This window comes from Doryrhamphus excisus, linkage group LG21, assembly GCF_037039965.1.
Source record: "Doryrhamphus excisus strain RoL-2023G ecotype Guam linkage group LG21, RoL_Dexc_Guam_v1.1, whole genome shotgun sequence".
NCBI classification, from domain to species: Eukaryota; Metazoa; Chordata; class Actinopteri; order Syngnathiformes; family Syngnathidae; genus Doryrhamphus; species Doryrhamphus excisus.
In genome coordinates, this window is record NC_136377.1 from 4,416,299 (window position 1) to 4,435,222 (window position 18,924).

The 18,924-nt window shown below is 41.9% G+C and overlaps 5 protein-coding genes and 2 non-coding genes across 7 annotated transcripts; 3 read left to right on the forward strand and 4 right to left on the reverse strand.

Moving 5' to 3' along the window:
• Positions 1–913: 913 nt before the first annotated feature.
• pgap2 (post-GPI attachment to proteins 2) lies at positions 914–3,623 on the reverse strand. The gene is made up of 6 exons (XM_058086103.2): positions 3,063–3,623; positions 2,556–2,732; positions 2,227–2,476; positions 2,054–2,160; positions 1,796–1,904; positions 914–1,277 (listed from the first exon to the last, which is right to left on the reverse strand). Exons 2-6 carry the CDS (start codon positions 2,721–2,723, stop codon positions 1,147–1,149), a joined length of 765 nt encoding a protein of 254 aa, XP_057942086.2. The 5' UTR covers positions 2,724–2,732; positions 3,063–3,623; the 3' UTR covers positions 914–1,146.
• Positions 3,624–5,029: 1,406 nt separating this feature from the next.
• timd4 (T cell immunoglobulin and mucin domain containing 4) lies at positions 5,030–8,290 on the forward strand. The gene is made up of 7 exons (XM_058087182.2): positions 5,030–5,260; positions 5,865–6,027; positions 6,095–6,172; positions 6,259–6,338; positions 6,419–6,530; positions 6,615–6,648; positions 7,995–8,290. The coding sequence occupies exons 1-7, from the start codon at positions 5,030–5,032 to the stop codon at positions 8,077–8,079; spliced, it is 783 nt and encodes a 260-aa protein (XP_057943165.2). The 3' UTR covers positions 8,080–8,290.
• Positions 8,291–10,091: 1,801 nt separating this feature from the next.
• Positions 10,092–11,345, forward strand: LOC144894565 (L-rhamnose-binding lectin CSL2-like). The gene is made up of 5 exons (XM_078787724.1): positions 10,092–10,273; positions 10,419–10,498; positions 10,581–10,716; positions 10,778–10,889; positions 11,240–11,345. The coding sequence occupies exons 1-4, from the start codon at positions 10,263–10,265 to the stop codon at positions 10,884–10,886; spliced, it is 336 nt and encodes a 111-aa protein (XP_078643850.1). The 5' UTR covers positions 10,092–10,262; the 3' UTR covers positions 10,887–10,889; positions 11,240–11,345.
• A 182-nt stretch (positions 11,346–11,527) lies between these two features.
• Positions 11,528–11,600, reverse strand: trnav-cac (transfer RNA valine (anticodon CAC)). Its single transcript has one exon. It is a non-coding gene; the product is annotated as a tRNA-Val (tRNA).
• Positions 11,601–12,439: 839 nt separating this feature from the next.
• On the reverse strand, positions 12,440–14,843 carry LOC131138770 (early growth response protein 1-like). Its single transcript, XM_058087986.2, has 2 exons — positions 14,191–14,843; positions 12,440–13,876 (listed from the first exon to the last, which is right to left on the reverse strand). The coding sequence occupies exons 1-2, from the start codon at positions 14,357–14,359 to the stop codon at positions 12,702–12,704; spliced, it is 1,344 nt and encodes a 447-aa protein (XP_057943969.2). The 5' UTR covers positions 14,360–14,843; the 3' UTR covers positions 12,440–12,701.
• Positions 14,844–15,172: 329 nt separating this feature from the next.
• On the reverse strand, positions 15,173–15,245 carry trnaa-agc (transfer RNA alanine (anticodon AGC)). Its single transcript has one exon. It is a non-coding gene; the product is annotated as a tRNA-Ala (tRNA).
• An 811-nt stretch (positions 15,246–16,056) lies between these two features.
• Positions 16,057–17,912, forward strand: hspb9l (heat shock protein, alpha-crystallin-related, b9-like). The gene has a single exon (XM_058086565.2). It carries the CDS (start codon positions 16,124–16,126, stop codon positions 16,757–16,759), a length of 636 nt encoding a protein of 211 aa, XP_057942548.2. The 5' UTR covers positions 16,057–16,123; the 3' UTR covers positions 16,760–17,912.
• The last annotated feature ends 1,012 nt before the right edge of the window (positions 17,913–18,924 follow it).

Genomic DNA, 18,924 nt, shown 5'->3' on the forward strand with positions numbered 1-18,924 from the left:
GATGGCACTGGAGAAATAGTAAAAGAAGAAAGACCAGCAATGGCCCTCACCGGGGATTGAACCCTGATGCCCTGCAACAAGAGGCTGCGGTGCTACCAGTTGAGCCAACCAACCCAAACGCTGCCCCCAGATGGAACAGAGTACAATGCTAACTTGCTAATTAGGTCAAATGATTAAGTTTCATTAATGTTCATGTTAAAGGTTAAATAACTGTTAATAATGTTCATTTGAATCTGAAAAAAAATAATTTCTCTACCCACCAACTATATGTGGTTTGTTAAGTTATTCTTCTTTGCTGATAATAATAATTATTATTGTTGTATTTATTTATTACTGATTTTTATTCTTCTTTTTTTAATCTTATTTTGTATAGAAGAATAAAAATGAAGATATTTGAGAACAGTGGAATGTTTTATCAAAGCTTTTCTTGTGGAAAACCGGAACAAAACAACAAAAAAACATTTATTTTAATTCTGTTTTTAATAAATGCTTTCTTTTTGATTTTGAAATTGAGTTTGAAACCCCTGTTTTGGATGAAAATGACATTAAAATGTTGTCTGACACTGTCTACGATTGTCCAAAGACGGTGTAAACGCTGACAGAATGAATCATTTCCTGCTGAGGCTTTGGGGAGGAAACATCTTTTAGGAGCAGATCAGACTGGAGGATGTCGCCTTTTCCTTCGCAACGTCTCCTCGAGAGGCAGGAGGTGGTTTCCTCTTCCTGTTTGCCGATTCTCCTCCAAGCTTTCTCTCAACTTGCTTACGATGACGATGAGCTGTCACGTGCCCATTCGTGAAAAAAACCAATGGGGGCCACAAGCGGTGCTGCTCGGTAATGCATGACGTCCCCAACCAGCATAACTCATGCTATAAATTTTTTTTTTTTGTATGAGTCAGCATAGGACCTTAAATTCATATTGTGACACATTTATTCACTGCTTGATTTTCACATTCTGTAATATAGAAGTTTTTGTGGTTCTTGTAAGTGGAGGATGTTCATGTAAACAAGAACCTTGAGTGTTTCTGGTTGCCAAATGTGCAAAATATCAGGACTTTTTCACCCTTCAGAGACCGTTCTGGCGCTGCACTTCTCATTTTCAAGGGATCACAGTTCGTGTACGCGTGTTAGAGTGCACTTGTTCTTTCAGTATCGTTTGTCTTCAGGAGGTGTGGCCACCATGACCGTTTGATTTCCAAAGTCCCAGTACACCGTGCCGTGGAACACTATGTTGGAGAAGACCACCAGGTACTCACAGAACGCAAACAGCGTGTAGACTGAGGACGGCAGAGATGCAGTGTCAGTTCAGAGGATGGAAAATCTGAGACTTGACAGACATACCGGTGCTGTGTCGTAGCGTAGTTAAAAGTACTTGAAGTTGAAGTATACTCGAATGTACAGTCATCACCCGTTTATAAAGATAAATGAATTTCCACGATACAGCATTCGGTTGTTTATGACTTTCTAAATATGTTTTTTAATATTATTAAAGTCCTTTAGACATGAAATAAGACGCCTGTTATTCATTGTTTACTTCAGACGTCTCGAGACGGCCGCTAGCTGGTGAGCTAACCGATTTCTTTTAAACTTCAGAAGGCAAAAACTGACCACTTCCACATGGAATGGGAGGAGAACTTTTGTTTTTTTAAATTGAGATTTTGCAAGGGACAACGTTATATCTTTTTGACCTTATTATGAGGAAGATATGTTGTTGGTTTTTTTTTTTTTTCAAATGACGCACATATTTGTGTGGACTTCATCCTATCTTTTAAAGAACAAAACAGAACATTCTCACCTCCGGCTTCGCAGTGCTGGTTGTGGCGTCTGAAGAAGTACGCAGCCGCCACACAGCTGCTCAGGTTGAACAGGAACAGGCGCAGTTTCCACCTGTATGACTTCCCCTCCTGGCATGGAAACAATGTGTTTGATTTGTATCGAAGCAGAATCTGACTGTTATCTCCGAGTGAGACGTCATGCAGTACTAAAATCACAAGAATGGCTACTCAAGAAGCATTTGGATCTGATATTAAAAAAAAACAAAAGTTGACAATACCTCTGGGCTGACATAGTGCCTGTTGATAACATGCCACAGTCGGCATGTAATGAGCATGTGCAGCAGCGAGCTCACGATGAACACGAAGAAGCAGTTTTTGTGAACATCTACAAAGAACCCACAAACTGTTAGTAACATTTTAGTTTCTGTGTGCAAACACTGCTTTTACTCACTGTAGTCCTCCGTGGACGCCACGAATGTGAGCAAGAGTAAGGCGGAGTTTTCAGTGAGGCTGCACAACAACGCCATCCCGCTCAGAACCAGTTCCGGAAGCTTAGCGGCGAAGCGACGGCGGTAGAAGCTAAAATAAGAGGCGGCCATCAGCAATCGGGGCGCCGAGTGCAAACCGATGCAGCAGCGCCAGATGTAGCGCTCCGGCACGCGGCTGATGGCGGCACTGATGGACGGGAGGTAATTGGACACCTGGCGGGAGGAGGAAAGAAGCTTAGGGAGCGCACACACACACACACACACACACACAAAGAGTCTAAACTGGACTTACATGACAGTGTGTGTATATGGCATCTTCAAAGTGGTATATAAGTGCAACAAACAGGGAGACAACAAGTCCGGAAATAGGGAGCACAAGTGTCCCGATGGTGAAGGTGGTGTATGGGATCTGGAAAAGGGGGCGGTCCCCGTCCAGACTCCGATATGGCCCGTGAAGCATCCTGGGTAACTGCAAAGGAAAAGAAAACAGTTCAATTCATTTGTTTACTGTTTACATTGATTTGTCAATCATTGCACAATGACTCATGCTACAATTATCTATAAATACACATTGTTATTGTATAGACCAGCCATTTCTAGTGTTTTTGACACTTAAATGACTTTAAATTCGCCGTTGTTCAACAGAGAAACCCATAATCAACATTGACAGAGAGAGAATAAATATATATACAGGGTGTATATCACGCGGTCACGTGTCACCATCTTCCGTGACGTTAATCTGTTGTACGGCATTATTAATGGTGAATTAAAAGTCTAAAAAAGGAAAATAAATACTCACCTTTACTGCTCTCCTGGCTTGCTATCCCAATGCATTCTTCAGTAGCTCAAGGTGTTGCTATAATCCAGTTAGCTACAGGTTAGCTACATGGTTAGCTACGTGCAGTAGTCCGAGTTTGGAGGGAGCGCTACCTACGACGGTAGTTTAATGTCCATTCAAAAGGCTTAACAGCAATGTTTTTTTTCTTTCTATCGGATTACTTTTTCATTAACAACACGCGAAACAGTCACCATTCACTACCAGACGATAACAATTCACGATAGTTGTCCGTGTTATAGACAAACATTCATAGATGCAGCATTGACCGGGTTGGCCTGTTGCTGCGGTACGTCAGTCATTCCGCCATATTGGTTGTGGCAGCTTTGCTAGTCAACTAATGCAATAAAATGGCCCGACCTCGAGAATCCATGGTATTATGCCCAAAATTAGGTCACAACAGCGAAAAAGTATTATTTCTGTTTTACCTGTGTATAATGAACTGTAAAACAGTAGTTCTAAGTCCATGCAGCACATGAATTAAGCATATTCTACGTTTGTTCTTGCCTCATCTAATATGTCGGCAACGTCGACGTATGTGTCAGCCCTCAATGCGGCGCCTCCGTTGTATATCTATGATCCACGCCAAGCTCACATGGGTGACACATGTAGATTCCGGTAATGAATTTCAAAATAAAGACACAAATGTGATTTATACGACAAAAAGTTAGAGGATTTTCAAAATAACACATTTGCCTGGCGTGAAGAGGAAAGTACTAGTTTTAGTACTTTCTACGTGCTGAAATCTACAATTGTAGAAAATGGCATTGATTTTGGATGAATGAAAATAAAGATGCAGAGTTTTGTGTTGTTGAATCACTCTAAATCTGGGTATTCATATTGCAGCTGTATTTTTAAAGGACCTCAGTACAATCGAAAAATGTAATTAAACAGGGGGAAAAAACAAAAAAAATGGACAAAATATTAGGCGAATAAAGTAATATTAATAAAAGTAGTGCTTTGTAAAAAAAAAAAAAATCAGTAAAGTTTAAATATTAAAGACAAAATTTTTTATTTTTTTTTCTCCATGTCCCCTCTGGGCCTCCATGATTTTGCACAAAAATGTAAAGGCTGAACTATTTCCCAAAACATACAGCCAATTAAAGTCAGGTTCAAATCAAATAGTATAACAATTTTGTCCCTGGCCCTGCCTACTAAGTCTTCTGAGTCTGCCATTTGAAAATGCCTTTCAGAGTACTAAAAGAGAAAAGAAAAAAATGAAGTGAAAGAAGGAACATTTGAGACGAATAATGGAGTAGCTTGTACATCTGCGACGTCGCCACACAGTCGTCCATTGAGTGTGTGTGCATAGCATGTATGCCTGCCGAAACACAAAGTCCTTTTGTAAGTCGGATTTCCTTCCATCACTTTAGTTCATTAACGTTCATGAATATTTCCCTTCAGTTTGTAGACTCGGATTCGAACAAAAAAAGTTGTTCCATTTGCATCCTGTCAGTGGAAGAAACAGAAACAAAACACGTCATAATAGGAAAACACTCACTGCAGTCAAAATTATTGAATACTAAATTTGATCAATATTTTTTTTTTTGCATAGAATCTACGTCAACGTGAAATTCCGAGTATCCTACACTTCACTTGAGCTTAACATAAAGATATTTGCCATTTAAATCATCACATTAAAACCATGAGGGTGAAAAACACACAGCTGACATTCAGAATTGAATCAATGAAGTCTTTATAATTGTCTGTCACACACACACAGACACACACACACACACACTCAGAGCTGCGTCAGTGTGTGTCGGCACGCGTCATTCATGACCACAAACACATCATGATGGCCTCCACGTCGCTTCGCTGCCGTCTTACACCTCAGCTCTTCACCGCCGTGTTCCTCCTGTCAGGTGAGACGCTGAATGATGACATCACAACATGCAACATCAATAATGAAACTAGTTGTCTTGTTGGATATGGGGCACATTATTATTGGTAAACAATGTTTTGGGTCCTTCCTTGGGTCAGGTGGCGGTTTTGTTCCGGCTTTTGGTTATAAAGTGAAAGAAGGGGGCGTGGCATCGCTATCCTGTGAGTACTCGGTGCAGCGTTTCGGATTGAGTCGGGTCTGCTGGGGTCGAGGCTGTGGGACCCTGTGGTGCAGCAACATCCTGATCCAGACGGATGAGAACGGCGTCGTCTCCACGGTGAGTGATTCCGAAACAGAATCATGAGAACATTACAGCTAAAGTTTTTGTTCATTTAGTCATTTTCTACTGCTTTTCCTCACAAGAGTGCTGGAGCCCGGGGTACACCAACCAATCACAGGGCACATATAGACAAACAACCATTCACACTCACATTCATACCTATGGACAATTTGGAGTCGCTAATTAACCTAGCATGTTTTTGGAATGTGGGAGGAAACCGGAGTACCCGGAGAAAACCCACGCATGCACAGGGCAGAACATGCAAACTCCACACAGAGATGGCCGAGGGTGGAATCGGACCCTGGTCCTCCTAGCTGTGAGGTCTAACCACTCGACCGCCGTGCTACCCGAGTTGGTTTGCAGCAACAACAAAAAAATCATTTTACTAATAATAGAGATGGACGAGGGTGGAATTGAACTCGGGTCTCCCAGCTGTGAGGCCTGCGTGCTAACCACTCATCCGCCGTGCTAAAAAACATGCTAACATCTGCAATGCGCCACCTTGTTGTGTCAAAGATGAAGGGTTTTGGAAGGATGAATACTAGGTAGGACTGTGCATAAGAGGCTTGACCGTGTTACGTCCTCTACTGTGTTGCTTCAGGCGGACGACCGCTACCGACTCACAGGAGACGTCCTGGAAGGACAGATGGACCTGGACATCCTGAATGTGAGGCGGACCGACAGCGGGGTGTACTGCTGCAGGGTGGACATCGACGGACTCTTCAATGACAAGAAAGTGATCATGAACCTGCGGGTGGTGAAAGGTGAGTCTTGTGACGTAAACACAGCTAAACTCTTACATTGCGAATACATTTTCTTGTTGTCCATCAGCTTCCATCATCGGCGCTACAACGACATCGCCGACGACAACGTCAACAACTCAAGTCACGGAGGCGTGCACTGACAGAGGTTAAATTGCTACTACTATGGGAATGTGGGGACTTGTTGTTGTTATGTTGTTTACATTTAACATTCATTTATCTTGGGGTTGCTAGAAAACAGCAAAATGCTCCAATCGCCTCAGCTGGACGTTGTAAGGAGGAACTCAACAATGCTGCACTCCACCACCATCACTGTGAGAGACCACCGCCGCTGCTCTATTGAACAAATCCAGCAATCTTAGCCATCTTTTCTGTGTGTTTTTTTTTTTTTCAGTCTGTGAACTCACCAGCGTCGCTCTCCCTTCAAATCAACGTTCCCGTTCTCTCTTTGTCCCTCACTGTGCTCATCATTCTGGCCGTGTTTTTTCTGTCTATGGCCTTCAAGCGTAAGTATGAACTAATATGGCTAAGAATACTGGAAGTCATGCAAAAAGAATGATGATATTGTATACTCTATTTTTCCAATGCAGGGGGGTTACACAGGCCAGGTTTAAGGAGCGGCTGGTGAGCACCCCGTCATTTTTACACTCATTCTGGTGGATTTTGAACGCAAACGAGGTCCTCAAATAATGACATTGCTGGATTTGTTTTTGCTAGCACATGAAAATTATAATATAAATCAACATATTGACATCTCTCGCCATGTAGAATGTCGAATAATAACAATAATTTGAATAATAATATTAATTCATCACTTTTTGTGGATGAATTCAGTCTATTATTAGTAAAATTATTATTATTTTTTTTTTGTTGCTGAAAAAAAAACCTCTCTATTATCCGACTCTCAATTTTTGATGCCGATATCAGCTGATACCGATATGTGTAACATGACATGAACACATATGTGTTGGAAACAGCATTTTTTAAAAATATCGGCTTTCATGATCTGGGAAAAAAATCCTGTACCGATATCAACCAATATTACATTTTTGTGTAATATGGGATAGGCTCCAGCACCCCCGTCACCCTCATGAGGAAAAAGCGGTAGAAAATGAATGAATGAATGAATTACATATCGATTGATATCAGTACATGATTTGCCATTTAAGTCATCACATTACAGTACATGATTTTAGGATATACATATAGGAAGGATATCCCTAAAAATATGTATATCTAAGCACGTTTTATATTTTTCAAGCATAAAAATCGCTAAATGAACTAAAACACAAATATATATAAATATCAAAGGTGTGACATTTAGTTTATTAATTAACTGCGATAAACGAGGGGTTTAACCAAAACTTACTGGAAAAGTCCGCCTCAAAACTCAAACCAAACCCGGGATTCAAACCATTATCATGCATGAAGTCAGAAAAAGTGTATGTCTGCCCTATATTGTCTTTTTTAATGCTGTCCACACAGCAACAGTATATTTTGCCTTTGGATTGTCAAATATGCAATTCAAAATAAACTACTTTAATACTAATATGTTCGTGCAAGACGTCCTGAACGAGCCCAGTTTAACATATCACTGATTGGGGTTTCTACTTTGCACTTTACTTCTCATACGGATGTTTGTGCCACATAGAAATGTGCAGCTTTCTAAATTGTGTCATTGCCAATCTTATTTAATTGTGAATTTATTAAGACTAACCTGACTTACTTGTGATTTTAATGACTATTTTGTTGAGATAAAATATTAAAAATAAATATGGCACTTTTTCTATAACTTATATTGCATTTTTTTTGTCTCATCTTGCACCAACAATATCTATATTTTGTCAAATGCATCCAGTGGTACCACAGTGAATGAAGTATTATTCCAGACGTGACCAGTATGGCAGTAAAACATGTCAAACTCTTACAACCCGGTTCACAGTGACAGTTGAATCGTTCCTCTTTTCCAGTTTCTCCAGTGAGGAACCTCCTCACATCATCTATGAGATAAGGATGAGAAGACCGGTTCAGGAGAACATCTACACGCTAGACTAGACCTATTTCATTGACTTTGAATTACGACTGCATTGAACTGTACGTTTTTGTATTGGGACATGTGAACAGGTACATGTGTGACCTTTAGCTGTGAATAAACTTGCTTTTGAAGCTTTTTCTATGTACATTTGACACAACGCATGTGTGTATGAATAGTTTGTTTAAAGAGAAAGTACATTTGCCTCAAGTAAACACTCAAGAGCAAACTCTTGACTGAGAATTTCCAACGTGGACTAACTGTTCACACACACGAATAATTTTCTACTAATGGAAATCACCGAGCACAAACGCCCTTTTTAAAGTCATTCCACAGCCTCTCAATATTAATTTTGGGTAGAGAGCAAAATTCATGGTTCTATTTATCACAGCAAGTCCTCCAAGTAGCAAAAAAGCCCCAGACCATCACACTACCACCACCATATTTTACTCTTTTCCCAAAGGATCTTGGACTCTTGGAGTCTCTCTGCCACGTAAGCCATTTTTGTTCAGTGTCTTTCTTAAAGTGGAGTCCTGAACACAGTTGCCTTCAGTTCTTTGGATGTTGTTGTTGGATCTTTTGTGACCTCTTAAGGTGAAGGGAAGGTTCCCCCCTGTTCCATGTTATGACCATTAGTGAATAATGGCTCTCTCTGTGTTTTGCTGGAGCTTTAGAAAAGGCTTTATAACCTTTTCCAGACTGATAGATTTCAATTAATCTCAGTTAAATTGTGTTTTAACAGGGACAAACAAGGAAAAAAAATCCTTAATAATAAAAAGTTTCATATAAAAACTGCATTATACGCTTTATTGTATTTATACTTTAACACACCAACAAATTGGGATGATCATGAAGCAAATGAATTGTCCGTGTGTATTCAAGAGGTATACAACAATGACTCATTTACCCCCAAACTCGACTGTTGAAGGCAAACATTTATCTGCACACCAGGTGAAATGCGTCACATCACCAACACGAGAGGGAGAAAGCTGTTAGCCAAATAAAGCGTTGACATTGTCAACGTCTTTAAAGATGTTTAAATTTGTGCACTCTTTGCGGCGGATCCTCATTGACAAGAACAACTCACGCTGACATGACTTCACTCAAGTTGACACTGCTGCTGGCCTGTACGTAAGTTTGTATTGCTTGATATATTTTCAGGGTTTGACGGGTTGTGTGACATTTTGAAATGTGTGTTTGTGTTACAGTGCTGGGCTTCGCTCTCATAACGTCAGGTAAATGCAACCGATACACTATTTATTCATATGTACTGTTTCATTTAATTTCATTTCTTGTCACTTTGTGGGTCAAATTTCACATCTCCACTCTATCACGGTTATTCCAAAGTATGTTTATGAATAAATCATGCTGTTTCATGTTTTTTTTTAGTTATGTTTAAACTAATATTACATATTTTGTAGCTTAAATTAAGCATTTTCATGCATGCAGCTGTCCAAGTGGACTAACATAGAAATATAATCCATTTAAACCACACATTCAAAAGATCACCGGAACATCAGGATTTTATTGTAGGTTTGGATTCTCTCACAACAGGCACAATAATCCCAAATAAAAAATCCCGAATACAAAGTCCCTTCCTGCCCACTACTCACTCTGCTCCCCTAGACTAATTCACTCTTATTATGTCTTCTTTATTGGGTATTATCAGTGTAGAAGTTACTATAGGGGTGTTAGTTCATGCCCAGAGGGCTCTAATTATGTTAAAAAAAAGAGTTCCACTATTCATTTTAAAGTGTGTAGGAAAGTGCCTTCCAAGCAGTTGACCTGGGTTTGATTCCCAGTCAATGCAGCAGTAAGATATCATCCCATTTTAAGAAAAAGACAAAGACCAATGGAAAAACGTAGTGCCAGATGGATTGTACGTAGCATAGCCTGCATTTTTACAAAGCTGGCTTCCGTGAGTTGGTGAGCGGAAACACTCAGCAGGCTAACCTCCACAACGAAATGATCTGCTTGTCTCGTGTGTAAACTGAAGAAATGTTAAAATGAAGCTGTTTGCTTTGTGTACCAAAAAGTTTCCCCTGACTCTTCATCATCTGAGGAAGAAGAAATAGGAATAGGTGAAGAAGAAGAAGAAGAAGAAGAAGAGTCGGAAGGAGGTGAAGAAGAGTCAGAAGGAGGTGAAGAAGAATCTGAAGGAAATGAAGAATCTGAAGGAGAAGAAAATGAAGAGAATGAAAATGAGATGACAGAAAGGTTAGCGTGTAAAATGTTTACATCAACTATGCATTGTTTGCCAGACAAAAGTGTGTTCCGCATCCCTCGTTAACTCGTGTTGAACCACCATAGTGGGAGTGGACAATATTTCAACACAATAAGCCAACACTCCCTCTCCCTGCAGGGACTATTATAACATCTGCAGGAACAGCACCTGCTTCACGACAGTCATCTGTGACGGTCAGACTCAGATGATCAACTGCTGTAAGTTGTCATCCACACATCATGGAGAATCATTTCCCACAATTGCACCCTGTGTAATGTGGTATTCTTTTTCCGGAAACAGCCGGGAATGCAACTGTCGAGGTACTTTTGGCCACTTACGGCCGTTTGGGGAAGGAGTTTTGCTGGAATGCAAATCTAGAATCCACCAATGTAAACCTGAACTGCACGAATTACGTCACAGATCTTTTTAGTGAAAGGTAAGGATCTTGCAAACGCCTAAAAAAGATGACCTTTTAAATTGTATTTATTATTTTGTAGCTGTGAGGACCAGTCCATGTGTAATATCACATCAGCCAACATCACTCTGACTCAAGACCGCTGTAATGGCACAAATAAGTATCTATGGGTTGGATACAGGTGTGTCTGACAGGTGAGGATGGAAACATACAACACTTTCTAACAGTATAGGCCCTAGCGTACTGCCTTGGGGGGACACCATTTACTAGGGTATTTTTTAAAATAAACTAGCATTGGACCTCCAGCACCTATTTGACAGTGGACAACATGTGCATATAAGGGCTCTAACATATAGCCTTGGGGAACACCATTTGATTTCAGAACTAGGCTTTAAACTACCATTTTCATATTAGTGTTACACATATTTAATGATGTAAAATTTTTGTTGAGGTTATATATTGGTTATTTTAATGTGTACCCAGACAAGAGAAAACTGTTTTTCTTACCTTTTCTGTTTCTGTTGTTCCTCTTTTTGTTTTATAGAATCGCTTACCAAGATGAAGAGGTTGGCCATTTCTCTTTGTCCTTGTAACACAAATATGTACGCACTTTTGGCACCTACAGGGTGAAATAAATCAGGTTACTGTGACATGATGTTTTTATTTATATGGACAGCGCATATTAATAGACATTTCATCTGTATTCCCTCGTCGTAATACCATTTACTCAAAGTATATATATAGACTTTGCCCTTGGAACCAAATATATTTCAATGTACAAACTAAAAGCAGTAATGAATGCAGATTTTATACAATTGATGTAAATAAAACGTGTTTCCGCCCGGTTTCGAACCGGGGACCTTTCGCGTGTGAGGCGAACGTGATAACCACTACACTACGGAAACTGACATATTCCCGTAGAAACTTTTAGGTATATAATTACAAGAATAAGACAGGACAGTTACTCGTTTGCATATATTTTCATTGCAACTCGTTTCTGGTCTAAAGTGTGTCAAATTGACGGTTATGTGGACGGAAGCCAGTCAACCTGTTTATAAACGAAGTCCCGCAAATGGGTACTACGCCCTCTGCTGTCCAACAATAACCTAAACCAGCGATTCCACTGATAGAAAACAACTTTAGACCAACAAATAACATAAATACGATGTATGTTTTTTTTGCTTTACCGTTGTGTAAGTAACCGTTTAAGTCGTCGTCAAAGGTCCAGTCCGACCTGCAATTCCAGTTTGTCTGGCATGTGACGTCACTTGACACATGCGCACACGCGCGTGTCGGTGTGTTCTGACAACATTCCATTTAACACGACTTTCCTCGAAATTTAAATTTCCGCAGATAGAATTACATGAAATGAATGTAATCTGGGTACTGTGCTGGGTGCTGTGTGTGAGCATGCGCCCAGCACACTGCGGCCAGACTGCAACCAAGCAGGAAACTCCATATTTGGACATAAGGATATCCGCTGCACCAGGAGGAAGCTCTATATTTGGTTTGGAGCTTTTTTGTTTTTTTTACTGCAGCCGGCTGCGAGGACAAAGTACACACACACACACACACACACACAGTTACATAAATGTAGTGCGATTATTTTATGATGACGTTTTCTTTCATGCGAATTGTCTGCTTCTGTGTTGTCAATGATTATGTGAGTTACGCTAAAACGTTTCATTGATGAAACACTAATATTTCTTGTGCTTATTGTAAGAGTGAACAATCACCACCAGCAACAGATGATGTATTAAAGTGCAACATTTTATTCCTGTTAAGAGGTTTACATTTGATACAAAAATCAAGCCACATACCTGCATGTGAACATACAAACCTACACAGTAGGTAAATATTGCGTAAACATTTTGTACAAAAATATGTATATACATATATATTTACATTAAGTTGAACATCTTTGTTGAATTTGCCAATCGTTCATGAAGTTTAAGACTTTTTAGTCACACTGTTCGTGATGTTCCTCAGTGAGAGGTCAAGATGATTCAACAGATGTTATGAAGAGAGGTGATGCTCGTCGTCCGCTCCGACTGAGGAGGAGAGGAGCAGCTGGAGGAGGAGTACATGTTGGGGTAGCTTTGGAAAGAGGACTGCAGACTCAGTGTTGACTGAGGAAAGATGGCGGATGGTGTGGGGGAGGCGGAACTATGAGCAGGTGAGGAGTAGGCGGAGGAGCACGCAGGTGAGGAAGTGGGAGGAGTCAGGGAGGGAGCAGGAGGAGCGAGATTTCTGTCAGCTTTCCGCTCCCGATGCCTCTGATGGATCTTGGTGTGCCGCTTGCGCTCGTCGCTGCGAGCAAACTTGCGGCCACACTCGGCACAGGCAAAGGGTTTTTCACCGGTGTGAGTGCGGATGTGAGTGGTCAGGTGGTCACTGCGGCTGAAGCTGCGCATGCAGATACGACACTGGAAGGGTTTCTGACCCGTGTGGACACGCACATGGCGAGTTAGCTCGTCTGAGCGGGAGAAACGACGGTCACAGCCGTCTGCGGGACACGTATAAGGACGGTCTTGGGGTGACGTCTTGCACTGGTTATTGATTTTCCTGCCCCGGCACGGCTTAGTAAGGTGGCAGGCAGGTGGGAGTTGTTGGTTCTGGATCTGAGAGGAGAAGGCCTTGATGGTGGAGAGCGGCGTAAGTGGTGGCTGTGGGGGATTCCCACCTTGTGACATCATAGGTTTCTGATCCTGATTCAGGTGAAGCTCATTGTTTTGTGACTGAGGCAGGATGTAGTCCGGGAGCATCGGTACTGCCATTGATGGAGGCTGGAGACCAAGCCTGGAAGTGGAACCAGGATAAGCCGGAGGAGGCCCCTGTGACAGGAAGGGGGCAGGCTGGGAGTCAGGGTTACCGGTCTGTGTTCCAGAGAACACTACGCTGGCATCCGTGGAGCTCAAGCTCGGCTGGGTCAGCCCCGATGAGGTCACCGACAACATCACCGCTGAAGAAGATGAGGGAACTCCTGCAGAGGATGCAGGAGGAGGAGCTGTAACGCTGACCAAACCGCTGAAGAGACTGAGGAGAGGCTCCGGCCACAGGCTTCCACCACCGCCGCTAGATGTAGAGGGTTCAAAAGTGAAGCGTCCACTGTAGGCCAAAGGGGGGATGCGAGGGGTGACAGGGGCGAGACTCTGCAAGTCTGCCAGTTCTGACAGCAAGTCTGAAACACAGAACAAGAAGATCAGTCAGAGGCCACATTGTGTTTGGTTGACCACTCACAAGCAGAAAGAACCACCACTTAAAATCCTTCCTGAATTTAGCAATAAACAGTAATAATTAAAAATATACAAGATCCTCCATAAATACACTTTTTGTGTTTACACACAAACATATAAGTGAGGGAAATATGATTAAAAATATATATTTACTAAAGGAAATCTCGTTTTGCTTTTCCATGCAGTTAAACATAAAATATAATTACAAAAGGCAATAAAGTCAACGCCATCCATGTCAATCAAACTATGCCAAACTCACCTCCATAATCCCCGGGTTCACCGGCTCCCTCTGCAGCGTTCTGCAGCAGCAACTGCAGCTCCTCCAGCTTCGGATATCCGTCCAGCGGCGAGAGAACGGGAGGGAAGCCGGCCAGAGGCTCGGAAATCTGCAGGGTCGAGAGCAAAAGCTCCGCTTTGGTCGCTGCCATCTGCCTGCGGCTTAGCGGCTCCTGGAGCTCCGGGGCAACGGGCTGCTGCTGCTGCTGCTGCCGCCGCCCGGGGAACAATCCGAGTAAAGTAGGGGAGGACTGGACTTGCTGCTTCGGGGGGATCGGACCCTCGAAAGAAGCCAACGCTGGATTGAGTCTGGTCCGGGATCCCAAAGAGAGTCCCGGTGGACGGATTAGGTGATTATTTTGGTGAATGACAGTGACAGTGCTTGTTTCCGGTTGGTGTTTTCACTTGTAGTGGACGCTGGAACATTGGGACAGGCTCACCAACAGGTTCCGTGAATGAGGATTCCTGGACTTTATAAAGACTCCCTCGATGACGTAGATTACCAAATTAGGCAAAGGGAAGCCCATATATGGTCAGAGCGGTGAACTCCCATGTTCGGCTTGCCAGCACACATCCGGGTATGACATTTTGATTGATTGAACCGATCATTCCGTCCAATTCGAACATTATGCAGCAGAACATGCTAAATAACAGTCTAACCGTCGTGGCACGAGTCACTGACAAACGTCAACAACAAGGATTTGTCCTGTATATTATGGAGCGCCTCATTCGACCTCGTCACTTCCTCGAGCCTTATTTGGATATTTTCCGGCCAGAAGGCTGACCTGGGAGGGACTTTCCCCTCCTGCTTGCACGTCAGAGCCATGAAAAACACCACCACACTGGCTTAACTCAGTGGACTAAGTTTAGTTACTTGACTTGGACTAGTCTGTTTTGCTTTAATATGCAATTGTTGAAAATAATTGCAAAGCGTGATTATGTAAAAAAAAAAACATAAAAGCATTTGGAGGATGCGGGCATCGATCCCGCTACCTCTCGCATGCTAAGCGAGCGCTCTACCATTTGAGCTAATCCCCCTTACGTTTATACTCGTCAGTCACTTACATTTTTGTAAGCAGTTGAAAAACAACCTGTGAAATCACACTTAATTTGTGTGGTCTGTGCTCTCTAGCAGCTGTTGTAAGAACCAGTCACATAACAGGGTATTAGATGAGCTGACCCGCAATTGTGGGTCTACAAAGCAAAATGCAGAAGCCCATTCTATTATCCCCGCATACATGTTGCCGTATTATTATTATTGGCGTGGGACCTCAGTTAGCGTCAATTAGCGTCCAGAAGATCCAACTCAAACCAAAATATACTCGAACCAAATAAATTTCTTCTTCTTTAATTTTTTTTTACATTTATAATTTCAGAAATAAACTATTAATATTGCATATAAATGAACAAAATCATATAAAATATGAAAAAAAATAAAATAGAAAAGATAACAAGTGAAATACGGAACATAGAGTAAATAAATATAATCAGTTTTGGTTTGTTTGTGGGGTTTTTTCTGTCCATTCCTATCCTATGGAGGAAATGTGTAGCCTTCTTTGCTTTCCTCTTCAGAAAACCTTATTATTTTTACCAGAACAATTAAAAGTGGATGTCCTGTCATGCTCGGAACATTCTATACTTTATTTATATACTATGACAGAGCCCAGACACCAAAATAGAACAAAGCAGCAATACGTCGGCATGCAGCAGCCGCCAGCACTAATACAGTCTATGCTGCATTTAGATTCTGACACACACACACACCTCACACACAAGCACACACACACACTCAGGAATGCTGATGGAACTTTCTGGTTGGTGTGCATGTGTATATAAGCAGCAGGGAAGTCCAGCATCAGACAGTTCAGACTCCGGACCCCGAGCTGTGATCTGAAGAAAACAGAAGAAGAAGCAGGATGTTGTGCGCCAGCGTCTTCCAGCCGTCTGCCGTCGCCGTGAGGCCTTTTGTGGACATGCACTGGCCCATCCGCAGCCTGTGGCCCGAGACGCGTCCTCTCTTTTACCACATTGAGCAGGAGATGCTCCGCCACATGCAGGAGATGCGACAGAGCATGGAGTACATGGAGCGGCTGCACCAGAGGATCTTTGACGAGATCGACCACACGCCAGCGTCCGCCACCTTCAAACCCATCGCTTTCCAGGAGCTGAGGCCCGACGGCTGTAGCTTCGCACTCAGTCTGGACACCAAAGAGTTCTCCCCTGAGGAGTTGTCGGTCAAACAGGTGGGCAGGAAGCTGAGGGTGAGCGGCAAGACAGAGAAGAAGCAGGACGACGGCAAGGGATCCTATTCCTACAGGTGTCAGGAGTTCAGACAGGAGTTTGACCTCCCGGATGGCGTTGACCCCGAGGCCGTCAGCTGCTCTCTGGTGGGCGGTCAGCTGCAGATCCAGGCACCGCGAGAGAAAGCAGCCAGCGATGGAAAGGAGCGAGTGGTGCCCATCAACGTCACGTCCACCCCGGCGATCACTACATCCTCAACCGTGTCCTCAGAAGGGTCAGAGGTCAACGGCCCTTCTTCGACAGAGAACTGAAAAACAGTGAAACCTCTGGCCACTGGACACATTGCGGATTTTAGATTTTTAAATATTTTGAACAATTTCAATTTGTTTTAGCCAACAATTATGAGGCATGCAGACAATAATAGAAGCACTGAGTCACATTCTAGTTCTAAAAATGATGGATGATGCCTTCAACAACATTCTTTTCTTCACCGCCATGCATGTCACAGGATTTATTTTTATTAAATGTGGTGTGTTACACCATATACAAAATACTTTGCATTACCAAATAATATAAAAGCACAATAATATATTAGTATATACATGGACTATACCATACTATAGTATGGACTCTACAAATTATCATAATTTGAGGTGTTTACCTACTACAGAACTCCATTGTATGTTTGTTTTAATATGATACCAGTATGGTGAAATGTGTCAAGACAATAAAAAAAGTCAAAGTAACAAATTGTGCACTTATAAAACTTCATGAGATGATTTCTATATGAATTTCCATACTAAGATAACCATATATGAATACATTTAAATGCAAGTAATTACATCTTTCCTTTTTTTCCCAACTAAACCCAGAAAATTCATTATAATAATTGGCAATAAAGACAAGACACCAGTGTTCATTCTTTGTAAAATAATTCTCAATAAACTTAATTTATTCACAAACTGTTTTTTTTTCCTCCAAATTGCCATGTTGTCATTTCATTTTTTTTAAACACATAATACAATAATAATAAAAAAATTCTAAAAGATGAGAGATGTTCCCAGGTCTCTCTGTTTGTCTTCTACCTTGTCCATAATTGCTCATTGTTCATTTTGTGGCATTTGTGTCCACAGACGACTCATTCAGACAGCCGATCAGGAATATTAAGGGGAAAAAAAAACTCATCAGAAATGAACGGAAGGACTTCGACTTTTGGACAGCTACAGGACACACTTTCCTTTTGTTTTTAAATAAATTTTAAAAATCACATTTTTGATTTACAGAGTTTTAGTTAAGGCTCATGTTGGGCTTTACCGAGAGGTTGACTGAGGCGAGGGGGTAAGTTTTGTGTGTGTGTGTTATAGACGATTATCATGGTTTTTGCATGTATGTTTGAAATGAATGAGAATGTAAAGATACCCTAAGAGGGCTACAAAGTAACATGAACCTTTATGATTGTCCTCATGGTTTCTAATGTTGCTCTTATTTATCATTTTGCTCCAATGACACAAATCCAGATGAGCACCTCTTCTTAAGTGTAAATTTTTTATGTTAACGTAACACACATACATACATAGTGAATGAGCAGGAAGGTGCATTCACACTCAGGTAAACAACAGCATCAGTGGCTACTTGACCTCAACGCGGCATAAGAGGACGATGCTGACGCAGCACGATGCTACACCTGAACACATTGCTGCAGGTAGGGAATAAACTGATGTATTAAATATGAAAAACGTCATTTGACAACATTCCCTTCATTTATTATGGGGAAATTTTGTTTGATTTGCTTTCTTAACAGGAGAGCACAATATCTTCCGAGAATGTTATTATTCATTCATTCATTCATTTTCTACTGCTTTTTCCTCACAAGGGTCGTGGGGGGTGCTGGAGCCTATCCCAGCTGTCTTTTTGGGCGAGAGGCGGGGTACACCCTGGACTGGTCGCCAGCCAATCACAGGGCACATATAAACAAACAACCATTCACACTCAAATTCACACCTATGGACAATTTGGAGTCGCCAATTAACCTAGCATGCACGGGGAGAACATGCAAACTCCACACATGGATGGCCGAGGGTGGGATTGAACCCTGGTCTCCTAGCTGTGAGGTCTACGCGCTAACCATGTCCTCAATAACCATGTTATTATGTCTATCAAAATATATAACGATTTGTGGCAATGTTTCAGGTGGACGCTGTGTGCTGTGTCACGCAACCGACCTGTTGGGAGACTCGGCAGCTGTACTCTATGTTGGAAGACGCCCCAATCTTGGCGGATTGCAGAGGACACATGACAGAGTCCAGCCATCGTAGTCTTTCAAAGCAAGCAGTCACATCATCACTGTTGTCGTCAATTCAGCGTCGACTTACTCAATCCAGTGTGAGGAGGTGTTCCTGAGAGCCTGGCTGATCGGTGGCATGGGTGCGATCTAAATTTAAAAATGAAACTTCCTTTCTAAAAATAAATAAAAAGG